The sequence below is a fragment of the Vipera berus genome (genome assembly GCF_964194415.1).
Source record: "Vipera berus genome assembly, chromosome: 1".
Classification (NCBI taxonomy): Eukaryota; Metazoa; Chordata; class Lepidosauria; order Squamata; family Viperidae; genus Vipera; species Vipera berus.
In genome coordinates this window covers 255281656-255299911 of record NC_138202.1, presented here as the reverse complement: position 1 = coordinate 255299911, position 18256 = coordinate 255281656, and the positions used below count along the sequence as shown (strand labels likewise).

Genomic DNA, 18256 nt, shown 5'->3' with positions numbered 1-18256 from the left:
CGTCCGAAGCGAGAACCGGATAGTGCGGCCGCTGATTTCCAGAGCGGTTCGCGGGACCAAGGTCGGGCAGACCTGGGAGAAAGGGAGAATGGAGGCTAATGGCCGCGTGTTAGTAAAGAGGGCTGGCAATTCAACCGAGGCTTCAAATAAAGAAATGTTCCGAAAACAAGATTTGTTTTTTTATTTTGACTCTTGGCAGGTGCAGCTGAATTGCAGGCATTATTTCCCTACCTTGCCTTGGGCACCTGGAACAAGCTTAGTCCATTCTCCTAAGTCAGGGGTAGGCAACCTTGGCTCTTTTATGACTCGTGGACTTCAGCTCCCAGAATTCCTGAGCCAGCATGGCTGGCTCAGGAATTCTGGGAGTTGAAGTCCTTAAGTCATAAAAGAGCCAAGGTTGCCTACCCCTGTTCTAAGTGGCTGAAGCAAGCAGAGGTGAACATACCATGGTGTCTGATCCATAATTTGAGAATTTTGCTCGAACTGGCACAGAGAAATATGGTTATTTTTGAAAGAAAAAGTAGAATTTGGCTCTTGTATTAAAATCTCATATTCACAGAATGGTTTGCCCTCTGTGGACATTGATAATTGATGGGTGGGATATCCTTGTGATTACAAACGTGGGTAACTTTATCTGCCTATGGAAAATGAAGCCATTTATATGCGTAGAATTGGGCTATAAGGCTGCTGTTGGTAAGTTCTAAGTTATAACAAAAGAATATTTTTCAAAAGCAGCGTGCTCTACAGGGGCTGATGGAAGTCGTTTGACCATCCTGTTTGTTGGCTAGCTAGCTCATCTTACATCTGTTATGTGCTCCTGGCCACTTTCCTTCATGACCAGAGACAAGCTCGCCTGACCAATAACCAGCCAAGATGCAGTGAAGGCCTTTTGTTTCATTTATTGCAATAAGTGGGGAGAGAAGCAATCAAAACTTGATTCTCTCCAAAGTTTCAACCCAAAATATTCCCATTTTTATAGATCCTTGGCCCTGGCCGCACATCCCTCCTCTTTCCCCATTGGCTGAGGTACTATGAGGTTACATTCTTTCCGACCACCTCCTACATATTTCCTGCTACATACCAAATCATACATCCCGTGTACATTAAAATTAAGAGATAATTTATGCAAGGTGTGTCAGTTAATATTAATCAACGAATTGCACATGCTCAGTTGCCTGGGTTCTGGCCCCCTTTTTGTGACCTTTTAGAAAAAATAGGTTCTTTCCTCTTTTGCTAGTTATCTTCTCTTACAGACGTTTTTATAGCTTGTCTTTCCTTTCCCGCTCTTTAAGACCCAGCTAATTTTTGCCTACGTGTTTCACTTAACATTCATTCTTTGTGCTCTCCTTTCCTAGTTCTCCATCCACCTAGTAAATTTCCACTGCAGCATATTCAGTTTTAAATTTCTCTTTCAATATTAAAATTTGGAGACCTTTCATTTACTTCTATCACATCTTTTTTATTTTTTAGTGCAGTCAGTTGCAGCTGTCCTTGGAACAGAGTGAAAAGAGGCCATGCTCGGACTAACTATTCCATTCTTCCTTCACAGAAAGTTGTTCTCCTCACAGATTCAATAAGAATCAGTATTATACACAGCAAATCAAAAAACAAGAAAAAAAGTTGAAACAAAAACAAGTGGAAAAATGTAATTTGTGATTGTGGACAGTTGCTCCATCAATCTAGGGTCTCCCACAATACACACACACACACACACAACAGACACAACAATCTACATCGATCTCTTTAAAATAAGGCAACGTCCCCAAACCAAGCTTATACTGCATTTAAATTTAATAATCCTAAGTAATGATTCCATCTTCATGCCCTACTATCCTGCCTCATCATGGCAGGGAAAAAATTTTTTTTAAGTAGAATAGAATAGAGTTAGAATTAGAATTAATTAGAATTAGAATAGAATCTGGAAGGGACCTTGGAAGTCTTCTAGTCCAGCCCCCTGCTCAAGCAGGAGAACCTATACCGTCTCAGTGACTGTCTCTAGCCTCTTCTTAAAAATCTCTATGATGGAGCGCCCACGATTTCTGGAGACAAGCTGTTCCACTTGTTAATTGTCCTCACTGTCAGGAAGTTTCTCCTTAATTCCAGGTTGCTTTTCTCTCTGATCAGTTTCCAACCATTGTTTCTCATCCTTCCCTCTGTTGCTTTGGTGAATAATGTGACCCCCTTTTATTCGTGACAGCCCCTCAAATACTGGAATACTGCTATCATGTCTTCCCTATTTCTTCTTTTCTTTAGACTAGCCAAACCCAAGTCCCACAGCCATTCTTTGTATGTTTTAGTCTCCAGGCCTTTGATCATCTTAGTTGCTCTTGTCTGATTTTTTTCCCAAACTCTCAACATCTTTTTTGTGATATGGCGACCAAAATTGGTTGCGGTATTCCAGGTGTGGTCTTACCAGGGTTTTATAAAGCGGTACTAATACTTTGCGTGATCTTGATTCTATGCCTCTGTTTATACAACCCAGAATTGTATTAGCTTTTTTGGTTGCTGCTGAACACTGCTGGTTCATAGTCAAGTGATCATCCACTAGGACTCCAAGGTCCCTCTCACAGTTACTGTTTTTAAGCCAGTTCTTGCCCAATCTGTACATTTGATTTTTCCTGCCTAAATGTAAAACTGTGCTATTCTCCACATTAAAACTCATTTTGTTGGTTTGGGCCCATTGTTCAAGTTTGTCAAGATCCTTTTGGATCCTTTGTTTTCTGGGGTGTTGGCTACTCTTGTCAGTTTGGTGTCATCTGCAAATTTGATGAGTTCCCTCATCTAAGTCATTTATGAAGATATTGAAGAGGACTGGGCCTAAGATGGAACCTTGTGGTACCCCGCTGCTTACTTCTCTCCATGTGGATGTGGTGCCATTGAGGACTACTCATTGAGTACGGTTTGCCAGCCAGCTACAAATCCATCTGGTGGTGATGTTGTCTATTCCACCTTTTTCTAGTTTACCAAGGAGTAGGTTGTGATCTACTTTATCAAATGCCTTTCTGAAATCTAAGTATATACTACATCCACAGCATTTTGCTGGTCTACTAGTTTAGCCACTTTATCGAAGAATGAAATAAGATTGGTTTAGCATGATCTGTTTTTAATGAACCTGTGCTGGCTACTAGTTATACATTTGTTTGCTTCTAGTTGTTCGCAGATCTGTTTTTTAATTATCTTTTCTAGGATCTTCCCAGGTATTGATGTTAAACTGTTTGGTCTATAGTTTCCTGGGTCTGTTTTTTTCCCTTTCTTGAAGATGGGAACCACATAAGCCCTTTTCCAATCCTCAGGTACTTCCCTGGTGCTCCAGGATTTATGAAAGATGTGATGTAATGGTTCTGAGATAACATCTGCCAGCTTCTTCAAAACTCTGGGATGTAATCTGTCAGGTCCCAGTGATTTATACTCATCAAGGTTGGATAGATGTTCTCTTGCCATTTTCTTGCTTATTTTAATTTTTGTTTTTAGTTGTCTTTTGCAGTGGGGTTTTTTTTTGGTATGTTGGGCTATAGTTTCTTTTTGTGTGAAGATTGATTCAAACTATGAGTTAAGCAGTTCTGCTTTCTCCCTGTTGCCTATTATTTTCTTGCCATCTTCTCTCTTTAATGGACCTACAGTTTCCTTGACTTTTTCCTTGTTAATGTGTTGGAAGAAACTTTTTTTTATTATCCTTGATTTCTGTTGCAAGTCTTTGTTCGTTCTGAGCATTTGCTTTCCTGACTTCATCTTTGCAAGTTCTAGCTGTCTGCTGATTTGTTGTTGTTAGCTACGAAGTCGTGTCCAACCCATCGCAACCCCATGGACAATGTTCCTCCAGGCCCTCCTGTCCTCTACCATCTTCTGGAGTCAATTTAAACTCATGCCTACTGCTTCAGTGACTCCATCCAGCCACCTCATTCTCTGTCATCCCCTTCTTCTCTTGCCCTCAATCTTTCCCAGCATTAGGCTCTTCAGTGAGTCCTTCCTTCTCATTAGGTGGCCAAAGTATTTGAGTTTTAGCTTTAGGATCTGGCCTTCTAAAGAGCAGTCAGGGTTGATCTCCTCTAGGACTGACCGGTTTGATCGCCTTGCAGTCCAAGGGACTTGCAGGAGTCTTCTCCAGCACCATAGTTCAAAGGCCTTAATCCTTTGGCGCTCAGCCTTTTTTATGGTCCAACTTTCACAGCCATACATTGCAACTGGGAAGACCATAGCCTTGACTATACGCACTTTTGTTGACAGGGTGATGTCTCTGCTTTTTAGTGTGCTGTCTAGATTTGCCATGGCTTTCCTCCTGAGGAGCAAGCATCTTTTAATTTCTTGGCTACAGTCCCCATCTGCAGTGATCTTGGAGCCCAGGAAAATAAAATCTGTCACTACCTCCATTTCTTCCCCATCTATTTGCCAGGAATTGAGAGGGCCGGATGCCATGATCTTGGTTTTTTTAATGTTAAGTTTCAAGCCAGGTTTTGCACTCTCCTTCTTCACCCGCAACAAGAGGCTCTTTAGTTGTTCTTCACTTTCTGCCATTAGAGTGGTATCATCTGCATATCTTAGGTTGTTGATATTTCTTCCGGCAATCTTAATTCCAACTTTTGATTCATCTAGCCCTGCCTTTCTCATGATGTGCTTTGCATATAAGTTAAATAGGCAGGGCGACAGTATACAGCCTTGCCGGACTCCTTTCCCAATTTTGAACCAATCAGTGGTTCCGTGTCCAGTTCTCACTGTTGCTTCTTGGCCCACATATAGGTTTCTCAAGAGACAAATAAGATGGTCTGGTACGCCCATCTCTTTAAGAACTTGCCACAGTTTGTTATGATGCACACAATCAAAGGCTTTAGCATAGTCAATGAAGCAGAAGTAGATGTTTTTCTGGAACTCTCTAGCTTTCTCCATGATCCAGCGTATGTTGGCAATTTGATCTCTAGTTCCTCTGCCTCTTCGAATTCCTGCCTGTACTTCTGGTAGTTCTTGATCCACATGCTGCTGGAGTCTAGCTTGTAGGATTTTAAGCATAACTTTACTAGCATGAGAAATGAGTGCAATGGTGCGATAGTTTGAACATTCTTTGGCACTGCTTTTCTTTGGAATTGGAATGTAAACTGATCTTTTCCAATCCTGTGGCCACTGTTGAGTTTTCCAAATTTGCTGGCAAATTGAGAGTAGCACTTTTACTGCATCGTCTTTTAAGATTTTGAATAGCTCATCTGGAATACTGTCACCTCCACTAGCTTTGTTGTTGCTCAGCTTTTCTAAGGCCCACTTCACTTCACATTCTAGGATGTCTGGCTCGAGGTCAGTGACCACCTCATTGTGATTATCAGGGACGTTAAGCTCATTCTTGTATAGTTCTTCTGTGTAATTTTGCCACCTCTTCTTAATCTCTTCTGCCTCTGTTAGGTCCCTGTCATTTAGGTCCTTTATCATGCCCATTTTTGCATTAAACGTTCCCTTCATCTCTCCAATTTTCTTGAAAAGATCTCTGGTCCTTCCTATTCTATTGTTTTCTTCTATTTCTTTGCACTGTTCATTTAAGAAGACATTCTTATCTTTTCTAGCTATTCTCTGGAATTCTGCATTCAATTGGGTGTATCTTTCTTTTTCTCCCTTGCCTTTCGCTTCCCTCCTTTCCTCAGCTATTTGCAAAGTTTCCTCAGACAGCCATTTTGCTTTCTTGCATTTCTTTTTCTTTGGGATGGTTTTGGTTGCTACCTGTTGTACAATGTTGCAAACCTCCGTCCATAGTTCTTCAGGCACTCTGTCTATCACATCTAATTCCTTAAATCTATTTGTCACCTCTACTGTATATTCAACAGGGATATGATTTAATTCATTACTGAGTGGCCTAGTGCTTTTCCCTACTTTCTTCAGTTTAAGCCTAAACTTTGCAATTAGAAGCTCATGGTCTGAGCCACAGTCAGCTCCTGGTCTTGTTTTTACTGACTGTATAGAGCTTCTCCATCTTTGGCTGCAGAGCACATAGTCAATCTGATTTCTGTGTTGACTGTCTGGTGACATCCATGTGTAGAGCCGTCTCTTGGGTTGTTGGAAAAGAGTGTTTGCTATGACCATCGTATTCTCTTGACAAAATTCTATCAGCCTGTGCCCTGCTTCATTTTGTACTCCAAGGCCAAACTTGCATGTTATTCCGGTTATCTTTTGGCTTCCTACTTTAGCATTCCAATCCCCCATGATGATAAGGACATCATTTTTTGGTGTTACTTCTATAAGGTGCTGTAGGGCTTCATAGAACCGGTCAATTTCATCCTCTTCAGCACTGGTGGTTGGGGCATAGACTTGGACTACTGTGATATTGAATGGTATTCAATTGGATTCGAACTGAGATCATTCTGTCATTTTGAGGATTGTATCCCAGTATTACATTTCCTACTCTTTTATTGACTATGAAGGCTACTCCATTTCTTCTGAAGGATTCTTGCCCGCAGTAGTATACCTGATGGTCATCTGAATTAAATTCACCCATTCCTGTCCATTTTAGTTCGCTGATTCCTAAGATGTCGATGTTCAGTCTTGTCATCTCTTGTTCGACCACGTCCAGCTTTCCTTGATTCATGGATCTTACATTCCAGGTTCCTATGGAGAAAAAATCTTTATAGCATCGGACTTTCCTTTCACCACCAGACACATCCACAGCTGAGCGTCCTTTCGGCTTTGGCCCAGTTGCTTCATTCTTTCTGGTGCTACTAGTACTAGCCCTCTGCTCTTCCCCAGTAGCATATTGGACGCCTTCCAACCTGAGGGGCTCATCTTTCAGCGTCATATCTTTTTGCCTTTTGGTACTCTGCATAGGGTTTTCATGGCAAAGATACTGGAGTGGGTTGCCATTTCCTTCTCCAGTGGATCATGTTTTGTCAGAACTCTGCTATGACCTTTCCGTCTTGGGTGGCCCTGCACGGCATAGCTCATAGCTTCATTGAATTACGCAAGCCCCTTCACCACAAGGCAGTAATCCATGAAGGGGGTCTGCTGATAATCGCCCTATAATAATAATGATAATAAACTGTGCAGCCATGCTGGTTTCTTCTTGAATTTCTTGTTTTTCTTTTTCAGTGGTATTGTGGTGGTCTGGGCTTTTATGATCGCATTTTTCAGAGTTTCCCAAGATTCTTGGGTTGTTTTCCCCTTTAGGATTTTCATCCATGGGATCTTTCATAGGTTCTCTCTGAGTTTGTTAAAGTATTCTGGGAGTATACACCAAAAATATGTACTCTCAGCAGTGTCACAGAAATGTAAAAGTCATCCCAGCTGCTCAGCTAAAGCACAGGTGTCAAACTCGCCATATCACATGACGTGTCGCAACATATCGCAACTTTTTTTGCATTGCTGGAGCTGGGGTGGACACGGCCTCCACATTATGCAACCGGCTCACAGTCCAGCAGTTTAACACCCTTGAACTAAAGCAAACAGGTAATATACTGGGCAGCAACTATTTAAGAAGATGCTGGAGGTGAATTATCACTTTGATCACAACAGAAAAAACGGAATTTCATACTGCATGGGAGAAGGCAATGGTAAATCACAATGAAATTGTAAAGATACCATTTTAATAACAGTTGTCCAGTCTTACTCTCCAACTACCAATGCAGAAGGTAGTAGGTCTTATGGTCACTTTCAATCTAAAACTGAAAACATCCAAGCCAGTTTGGTTGAGCATTTAAGGCACCAAGTTAGAAAGCAGCAGACCATGAGTTCAACTGATGCCAACCATGACAGCCAGCTGGGTGATCAAGAGCCAGTCACTCTCAGCCCAAGTCACTTCACAGGGTGTTGGATATGTTCACTGCCTTATTTGTAAAAATAATAAAGGTGGAATCAAATAAAAAAAATAAAAATATATATCCAAGCAACATGAGCTGCTTCCAAGTGAGAAACATTAAGGAGGAAAAGTGGATTGGAAAAATGGATTGGATAAGTGGCCTATAAGCTGACATGAAGCAGAAAAACATCTTAGATTAGAATAATAAGCTATCCAATCCAATTATTTCTTCATTGCCGTCTTCCGGCAGCCAAAATGATGCCAACGTACATGATTATATCCAAATGGAGTTCACAAAAATCACACTGCATTATTGGTGCAAGAAGATGGAAGAATTCAATCATAGTGTAATAGGAAAGCTATGGCCAGAGGCTTCCCACAGAGAGGGCCTCCTCAGGGTGCCACCGATCAGAGAATGTCGATTGGTGGCCCCCAGGGGGAGATCCTTCTCTGTGGGCGCTCTGGAGCTGTGGAATCAGTTACCGGTAGAGCTCCGGATGGCGCCCGATCTTCGCTCCTTTCGTCGCGATCTCAAGACGTTTTTGTTTGTACAAGCCGGCCTAGCCTGATGGGGATTGTGGGGTTTTTTATTTTTTGTATTCTTAATTTTATCTTTGGGGTTTTATAATTGAATTGTAATTGTTTTAAATCTGGGCAATTATTTAATTTTTTTTAATGTTTGTATTTTGTATTTTACTTTCGCCCTGTGAACCGCCCTGAGTCCTCAGGGAGAAGGGCGGTATAGAAATATTATTAAATTAAATTAAAAATTAAATTAAATTAACTGGAACAGATCACAAACTGCTAATGTGCATCTTCCAAGTCAAGCTAAAGTGGAAGAACAAAGCCATCCAGTCTCCACCATACCACCTTGAGTGTAAGCTCACCATTTTCAAGGGGAGGATCAGGAATCACTTAGGGAACTAGAGAAACTGAAACAAAATCAAGGAAGTTGTTAAGGATTAAAAGAAACTGTCAAAAGACCAAGGAATAGAAGAAATCAAGTTACATGTCAGAACAAATGGTGGAAATTGCCAAGAAGAGAAGCAAATTTCAAGAAAAATAAAGCTCTTGGAAAGGCACTTAGGAAAGAATTTCTGAAAGCTGTTAGACGAGACAAAAAAATGTTAATGCAAAATATTTAAGGACATCAATCAAAACTAGAGACACACACACAAAAAAACAAGGAATGTTTTCCAACTGGCTACAACATGTTGGCAACCATCCTTAGAACTGACCATGAAGTTAATAACAATAGTTTTTGCTTTTTAGAATGAACTACCAACAAAGGAATTAGCAAATATGCTATAAACTAGCACTATATTGCATAGCAATGAAGACCCTAGAAAATATATTCAGATGCCATATTATCATGCAGACACAGAATCGTGCAAGAAATTTCAAGAAGCTGAATAAAAAAGATTACTGACACTTTGAAAATAACTCCTGAGAATGCTATAGATTGCCAGAAAACTAACAATCGGATCATAAAACCAATCAAGTGCTTACTCAAAGCACAAATTATTAGGCTCAAATTATCATTATCATACAATGGACACACAGTGCAAGGATCTAGCTCGCTTGAGAAGTCCATAGTGCCAGAAAAGATTGAAGGAAACAGAAAGATAACCAGTAACAAGATGAAAGTATTTTATTAGAGCAGTGATGGCTGCATCAGGAGATCTGAATGACCAGGGTAAGGGCAGATGTCCCAGAGATGGGCCATCTGTGCAGTCACTTAAGATTTCACAATGACTTGATGCATAATCAGTATTTACTTGTTAAAAGCTGGCTGGGAAATCAGTGATCTATTTTCCTGACTTCCAATCAAGATTGTTAAGGCTTCTTTTCATTTCTAGATTTCTATCAGCCATGGAAGAGAGCTGTTCTCAGTACCCTGAGATAGAGAGACAAAGGCAAAAAAAAAAAATGCTTTCGGTGAATGCCTATCTGGTCAGCAATTTTCTCAGTTTATTCAGCACCTGGAGTGATGTCAGCTTGTTTTTCACAATTTTCTTCAGCTTCTGAAGGCATAGAAAAGGGAATTTTCTTGTTTACTACACAGGATACACAGGATAATCTGCATGGAAATACAATTTGTTTTCTGTGCTATTAGTGATAATTATTCCATGCCTATACATTGAATTGTTAAGATCTCATCTACTAATATGACTAATGCAGACAATTTAATAGGCAGGATTTTCTCCTTCAAAACCATCCGTGGTTTAAGGCCAGGATATCTGCAGGAAATCCAGTAAGTAAAAGAGGCTCCTTCCATGTCGCTTTGCTCAGAAATGGCCGCTTGCAGCAGCCATGGAAATGCACTTTTTCTTCATTGCCCGCCTCCTATCTGGCATCTAGAAAGCCTAGAATGGACCAGATATTGATACAGATTTGGGGGGGGGATACTTTTGTGCCCCTGGTGGTGGAAATTGTTTTGAACACTAGTAAGGTTCACTGTGAGGGACGCGGTGGCTCAGTGGGTTAGGACGCTGAGCTTGTCGATCAGAAGGTCGGCAGTTTGGCGGGTCGAATCCCGAGTGCCACGTAACAGAGTGAGCGCCTGTTACTCGTCCCAGCTTCTGCCCACCTAGCAGGTCGAAAGCACGTAAAAATGCAAGTAGAAAAATAGGGACCACTCCGGTGGGAAGGTAACAGCGTTCCGTGCACCTTTGGCATCTAGTCATGCCGGCCACATGACCACGGAGACGTCCTCGGACAAGCGCTGGCTCTTCGGCTTTGAAACGGAGATGAGCACCGGCCCCTAGAGTCAGAAACGACTAGCACACATGTGCGGGGGAACCTTTACCTTTACCCTTTTTTAAGGTTCACTGTGTTTTACTCCAAGGATCTTATCAGTGTGATGTTTTAAATGTATTTATGTCATCCTTTGTATTTTAGTTTTAGTCCATATTACAAAAGGGGGAGTTGAGTTATCTCTTTGAATTGGTTTAACTATAGCAGCCTATAAAACCTGTAAAATAAATATCCAGCCAAACAAGCAGATGGTTTCTTCATCATTTGACTAATGATTTCATATGTGTTCACATGCTTCTTTAAGAACTTTAGTCCAGTTCCTTTTGGGACTTGTAAAAAAGGGGAAAAAAAACAGTTCAACAATACAGAAATAAAAAAGCTGATCCAACAAAAGGCAACGATAAATTCTCTCATAAAAGTAATAACTAAAATTTGCTGTCTATGATTGGTTTGTTTTCTCAACAAAACATTACAAAATTATCTTTCTTAGAAAAAATGTTTGCTACAATCTAAGGAAAACAGAAAATGTCTAATTTGATTATGATGATGCTCTGTAGATCTCTGTGAGAAATGAACAAAAATATAAAACAATTTCATATGTGCAGGCATCTCAACAGCCTGTGGACAATATTTTCTGTCTGTTTAATGCTGTAGTTGTACACAAACACAGACATACAGACGCACATACCTCCCAGAAATGAAATTCTTTATTGAATATGTTCCTCTTCCATAAACATAACATAAAATTGGTTGAAGTACTACCTTGCTATTTCTAATAAACAAGCCAAAATCTTGAATGAGAATAGAAACCATTCCATAGGTATCTTTTATTGGTAAATATAGACAAAAGTTTTGCCTAATTGGCACTTTTGAATCTCCTTTGAAGAAGGCATTTAAATTCATTTGCTACATTTCTGTGCCCCACAAGAGCCCTGGAGCTAAAGAACTAGAAAGAAAAAGATGCTGTAATGATCACATTTATTTAGATAATCAATTTATTGGATATGGCAGCCCAACTGACAGATTGTGACTTTGGGTGGCTTACACAGAAGTAAAACAGAAGAAACAAGAACCACATAAAACAACAGAAAACAGAAGAAAATGAAGCCAAACCAAAATTATAAATCATTGAAAAATAATTAAATACCTTGGCCCCAGAGGAACAGACAGTTTTTCAGTGTAATTGGTGCACAAGATGACTTCTCAAGTCCAAGACTACCCCTAAATGGAAGGTCACCAGAACTGGAAGCCACAGCAACTTGGTCTTGCTAGGATTTTGCCAAGTGCGTATACTTGTGTGTACATTGTATATCTTCCATTTAGTGGGATGCAAGCGGCAGTATTTTGGCATGCAAGCTAGTCTCTTAGACTTTAGATAACTTAGCCTGCATCACATAGCATGTATGCATCAAAACACACCCCCACCCAATCAGAACACACCCACCATTCAAAACACACTCCCACCCAATCAGAACACACTTAATCCCCCACCCAATCAGAGCACACCTCCACCCACAGAACACACCCCCTCTGGCAGTTTAAAAAAGAGGAACAAACAGCCACATGCTTCTCCCAGAAGAAGGAAGCAGAAGCCACCAGCCTGATGATGACGGATGGGATTCCATCGAAACGTCGCTCCTACACCTTTAGTTCTACGCGGGGAAAAACCCGAATAACCAAAGATATATATATATATTTTTAGAAAGACCAGTAGAGTGGTAGAGGCGGGTTGTTATAGCCTCATCTAGTGACAACATATGTTAGATTGTGACTTGGGATATAAGAGTATGGAGTAATTGATTAAATGAAAGAAGCAAATATAGTATGTTACATGTCTGTGAAACTAAGGGCTTATCTACACTGCCGAGGTGCCCTGTTACTAGGCTCTTCTGTCTGCTTTGGCTGGTGTCCTTTAATACGAATCCCAGCAGCTCACTGGCTACATCTTAAAGATAAGAGTGGCCCTCACAGCTGAATCAGTGGTTACTCTACTGTGTGTTCCAGAACAACCTTCACCAGGAATCCTACAATATTACAATGTTTATAACACTGTTAACAAATGTTGTAGAAGGTTGCTGGTTTGGAACTTGGTAGATTTTTTAAAAAAATTATTGTTTTATTTCCCTGAGTCATTTATATTTCCCTGTGAGTTTTAAAATGTTGTAAAGCTGCAACATTTTTCATTTTTCCAGTTACTTAGGGTAGTCGGATTTAACCCTCAGGTCCAAAGGGGTGCTTTCTACTTCATGACTGTAAAAATGATGAAACGTCTATTAAAGCATTCTTGCTAAAATTCACTCTAAAGGATGTTGGAGACCAAAGGAATAGTAAAAATTTATTTTAAATATGGTTGTTGTGTCTATATAGGCATTTTGATGCTTTAACTTTGTATTTATCCATTCTGCTCATCTTATCTGTCTTCTATCTATCATATACAGTATGTCTAGTAAGACCTACCCAGAAAAAGGAATTGGAATCTACTTTCCTAGAACAGGAAAAATGGGAGATAGCACTGCAGCAAGATTATTCCCAAGGGAAGGCTGTGGTAGTTTGTTAGGACTCAACACCAGCAGATTGACAAATGTCTCATTCTGACAGGATTTTCTTAAACCAAACAAAAATCAAGAAGTGAATGAAGATAATCTAATATTCTGGAGTTGATGAATACATGCATAGGAGATTTAATAACAAATGAAAGCTAAAATTATGTCAGAAAGGGTGAATTGCTGTAAAAAAATGTTATACATACTTATCAAATTAAAATTCAGTAAGTTGACAATAGCTGTAGGTTACATTCTAACGAATGATGTACATGCCAGCGATGAGTTTTAGTAAAATCGTGCAATGTTCTGAATGAGAAAAAATGTTTTTGTTGGATAACATCAATGGATGGGTTTGAACAAGGTGAGAGAACACAAAAACAAATTAGCAATTTATAGACCTAAGAACAAATGAGAATGGTGACTAGTGAGTGTGTGCTTAGAAAAATCTGTTTCAAATATGTGGTTTAAATATGTTTATTCATGTGAAAACATAGCAAAAAATGATTATGATGAAAGGTCAAGAGGATTAGTAAAGAATGCAAGGATGTAGAGACATTGTGTTTATGAAACTACCACCATTTTTGAATAGTGTGAAGAATGGATTTGAGGGGAAAAGAGAACTTAATGGGGAAAACCTTAAAACAAAATATGACTGAAACTAGAATGACCACAGTAGGATAATAAGTCCTCCATGAAAAATATGAATGATAAGGTGAAGGTTATCTAGACACTGGAACAGAATGAAAACACTAATGCTGAAGGATCAGGCTAGGGGCAGACCGTCATGGAGAAAATGTGTCTGGCTGATAAAGGGTTGACACTCACTTGATGGCACATAAGTAATCACTGAGTTCTGCAGAAGTATGTGATGTAATGCTAATAGGTAGCATAAAAATGTAGTTGATAGACTTCATAATGTGAAAAAAGAAATATAGTTGAAAAAATGCAGTCAGAGAGCAAGGAGCATTCAAGAATGAAAGAGGAGAGGAAAAGTCTGATGGAACTAAAAAGATTACTTTAGAAGTGGGTGAAAATGGCCAAATACGGACCCTCAAATAGAATAACAAAATAACAGAGTTGGAAGGGACCTTGGAAGTCTTCTAATCCAGCCCCCTGCTCAGGTAGGAAACCCTATACAATTTCAGACAAATGGTTGTCCAATCTCTTCTTTAAAAACTCCAGTTAGAGCACTCACAACTTCTGGAGACAAGTCATCCCCCTGATGAATTGTTCTAACTGTCAGGAAATTTATCCTTAGTTCTAGGTTGCTTCTCTCCTTGATTAGTTTCCATCCGTTGCTTCTTGTCCTGCCTTCAGGTGCTTTGGAGATTTAGGTGGAGAAACAGAGTGAAATAATTTGAAGTGATGAAATGCTTTAGCATGAAACTAAATCGGATCTAATCACATGTTTTCTTATCTTGAGGTGTTAATTGGGAAGAGCTCACTTATTTCTTATTTTACACACTGCATAATGTTTCTTACGCAGGTAAAAAAATGTATGATGAGTATGTACATACATAGTACGTAATGGATGGACAGTTTTCATCCTTCAGTGGAGGCCTAAATAGCTACCAAGATGAACTGGATGCTGCAAAATGTGTCTGTTGGGAAAAAGGGTAGAATACCTGGAAAGGCATATTCAGCCAAATGCAGCTTTAAATTCAAAATACTGAAAGGTAACCCATGTGGGTGTTGCCATGTCATTCTCAGTATTCATCTTGCTGGTTTCTGCTGTTGGTGCAGAACACAGGACCTGAGCAGGTTAGAATCAGAATCTGGCCTTCATCCACAGGATTACTATTTTTAATAACTGTGCTATGCACAGGAAGGACCAGAGAAATGCATGACAGTACTGAAACTCAAATAATGCTATCTTAAATATGTCTTTTGATTTGAAATAAAACTACAAAAAAAGCAAATTTACATGTAAAATTGCTGAACTCAATAATAAACTCAATAATAAAAACATGCAAATAAAACTAAAAAAATCACGTCAATGTACTTAACATATGTATAGTGGTTGACTTACAAACATTTGTTTAGCGACCAGTTGAAGTTACAAAGGCACTGGAAAAAATGAATTACAACTGGTCCTTACATTTATGACCATCATAGAATCCCCACAGTCATGTGATTAAAATTTGGGTGCTTGGCAACTGGCATGTATTCACAACAGCTATAGTGAACTGATTCATATGATCATCATTTACATAAGGGGCTTCTAACAAGCAAAGTCAGTGGGGGAGGCCAGATTTACTTAATGACTGTGATTTGCTTAACAATCATGGCAAAAAAGGTCATAAAATTGGGCATGACTCACTTAATAACTGCCTCACTTAGCAACAAAAGTTGCAATCCTAATTATGGTCATAAGGTGAGGACTACCTGTAATTTTAAAATCTTATTAACAAGAAATTGATTGAACTATAATTCCTAGGCACTAAATGACATGACATTCATGTGTTTCCACACCTACTTTCCCATATACACATGAACAAAAATCAGCCTTTAATTGAATTATTCAGTATGAGATAGCCTTAACTTTACTATAGTACTATCTATATTGAGACTTGAAGCAATACAGACCAGAACTGTTAAAAGCTTTAAGCAACAGAAAATTTACAGAAAACTAATAAGTATCACTATTGCATTATAAAATTCTGTTTTATCCTGCACATATCAATATTGTAAAAATAAATGCTCCAATTGTAGGTTATGTTAAGTATTGGTATACATTTGGATTAAGCTGGATCTCGTATTCCTTTTAGAAGCAATATGCCGCGGACTGAATCAAACAAGGCCAAACCTTCACCAAGAAGCAAACCACACAATGAGGCATTTGTAAATTATTCAACTTGGGAGCATGCTAGAGAGCAGATGTCATTTTGCAAAAAATTACCACAATTTAAAAAATTCTGAATCTACCTCCCCAGAACTTTTAAAAATTAGCAGTAATAGTTTGAAAACCATTAGATGCTACTAAAAATTCCATCTGAATCATTACAAAAGTGAAGGGACTGGGAGAAAATCAACGGATAAGACAGGACAGATCTTGACTCCCATTCATATGTTTCCCTACCTACACATTCACCTGCATGTATTTGGTCATACCAAAAGTCGGAAAGTTTGTAAATGCAACCAAAAACAGCTGAAAAGATTTCTTGATATTATTTCCACACTGCTCAACCATAGCTTTGCCAAAAAGCATGATCATGGTGCACTCAGTTTATAAACGGAAAGCTACCTAATTTTATAAAAATAAATTCAATCTGGTAGAAAAAATAGCAATATTAAATAACAGATTCTGATTCTTTGCTAGGTTTCTCAAATGAGTCCGACACAGGGGGGCTTTTGATTTCCAGCATTTTTTCTGTGGTTTCTCCATTCACAGCTGTAGCTTGTTCTTTGTGTTTCCTCTTTGCATGCACCCATGGGATAGCACATAATATAGTTCCTCCAATAATAGGTGGAACTCCTGCTAGGTAGAATGCCACATCGTATGTGCCGAAATGATCCCGTAATTTTCCTGGAAAAAGAAAAAAAAACCAAAACACTAAGATTAACATTCAAACAAGCGAGATAGCTAGATTTTTCAGCAGGTTTTTAAAATATGTCAATAATCCTACATTCACTATGCCTACAATAATCATCCAACCGAAGTCTATATCCTGTAGCTTAATAAAACATTTCCTTTCTTCAAAAGTAGTCTCAGAAAGGGGGAAACTACTATTGGATCATATACAAATTGGGCTCAGGGAATTGATATTGGAGGTGACTTTCTCCAATCCCCCTTGTAGTAAATATTTTTATGCCATTCCAAAAGAATGAATAAGGAGAAATTCAGAGTTCTGTTTTCTCCAGCAAGAAGCCTTTACTAAATCCTGCTTCTTCACTGATGGTGATTTTGTCAGTGCCGATGATATGACGTTCAACTGTTCCAGTTGTTTTGGAATTGCTCCCAAGGCATCTGTTACTATTGGTACTACCTTCACTTTCTCATTATTATTATTATGGTTGATCTGGATTTGGCATTTTTATCAACCTATCAAATCCTTTCCTAGGATTTAAGATAGGCAGATGTTGTTGGAAGGTGATGATGATATTAAATGTATTGTGGCCACCTAATCTAAAGAACTCTGGGCAACTTACAATGTATTAAAATACACAGTTAAAATTAAAAACATAACAGCAGAATTACTACTTGATATGCTTTTTACATATTTAATTAAACATTTCTGCCTACCTGCAATAGGTGGGCCAACTGTCATTGGTATAGACATCAAGCCCAAAAGGAATCCAATTGCTTCAGAAACATGATGTGCGCCAACTAACTCAAAAGCAATCGGTGCCATGATACTAATGAAACATCCATCAAAAAGGCCCATAATAAGGCAGACAACAATAAGAGCTTCAAAGGAATTGCATAATGGGATCATCATAGACATCAGGCCAATTAACAAAAAGGATATCACCTGTACAAGAGGAAAAGAAACCATAAAAAACAGGGAAGGAATTCTATTATTATATCCATTACAAGTGATTTTTTCCATAAAAATTGCTGGTAGCACTACCTAGGTCAAGCTTGGTAGTTCGTAAACAAATCTAAGCAGGATCTGACATAGTTATACTTAAATTCCTTATGTTCCCCAATACAAGGAGATTCCAAAGTAGTAAACTAGGGAGTAAGAAAATTATAATTACTACTATAAAGAAAGTAATACCAAACTACTTTTTATTGTTATCAAGAAAACTAAATTGATGTGTCTATGTAGTAATCAGAATTCTATTTGACTTAGGAAAGTGTCCTCCATTTATTTAATTGTATCCACTTGCTGATAGAAAGTTCTTCCATCGACAGATGAAGGTATCTATGAAAAAGGTAGATGATTTTCACATTCCTTTTTTCTCTGCAAAGCCCTCTAACAACTTTCAATGTGTTCTTCGGACACCTCAGGGCATCTTTGGAAGATTGCATGTGCATTGCCAGAGAAAGAGAAATTAATTAGCATTTACTCTCTTTTTTTCATATGGAAGCCAGTACTGGAGCAAAGGGCCTCCTATGAGTTGAGGGACATCATTAAAAACATATTTTGGTTAATTATTTATTGTAAAGTGTCCACATTATTATTTGCAACACTACTGTTACAAAGGCATGGCGTAACTCTATGATGTTTTTGAGGTCTAGTCTCTTCTT

General features: G+C 38.9%; 1 protein-coding gene across 2 annotated transcripts in view; it reads right to left on the bottom strand.

The window, feature by feature from the left end:
- Positions 1-11480: 11480 nt before the first annotated feature.
- The window catches only part of SLC16A10 (solute carrier family 16 member 10), a 49844-nt gene continuing 43068 nt past the window's right edge, over positions 11481-18256 (bottom strand). The window contains exons 5-7 of one of the 2 annotated variants that reach the window (XR_014028464.1): positions 17306-17534; positions 14895-16588; positions 11481-14815 (exon numbers count right to left, since the gene is read on the bottom strand). Coding sequence is in view for 1 of the 2 variants with exons in the window: in XM_081343659.1 (XP_081199785.1) it covers positions 16353-16588; positions 17306-17534 (465 nt within the window). In the remaining variant the exon portion in view is untranslated. Of the gene's footprint in view, positions 16589-17305; positions 17535-18256 lie in introns of both variants that reach the window. The other variant, XM_081343659.1, reaches the window with a different exon arrangement.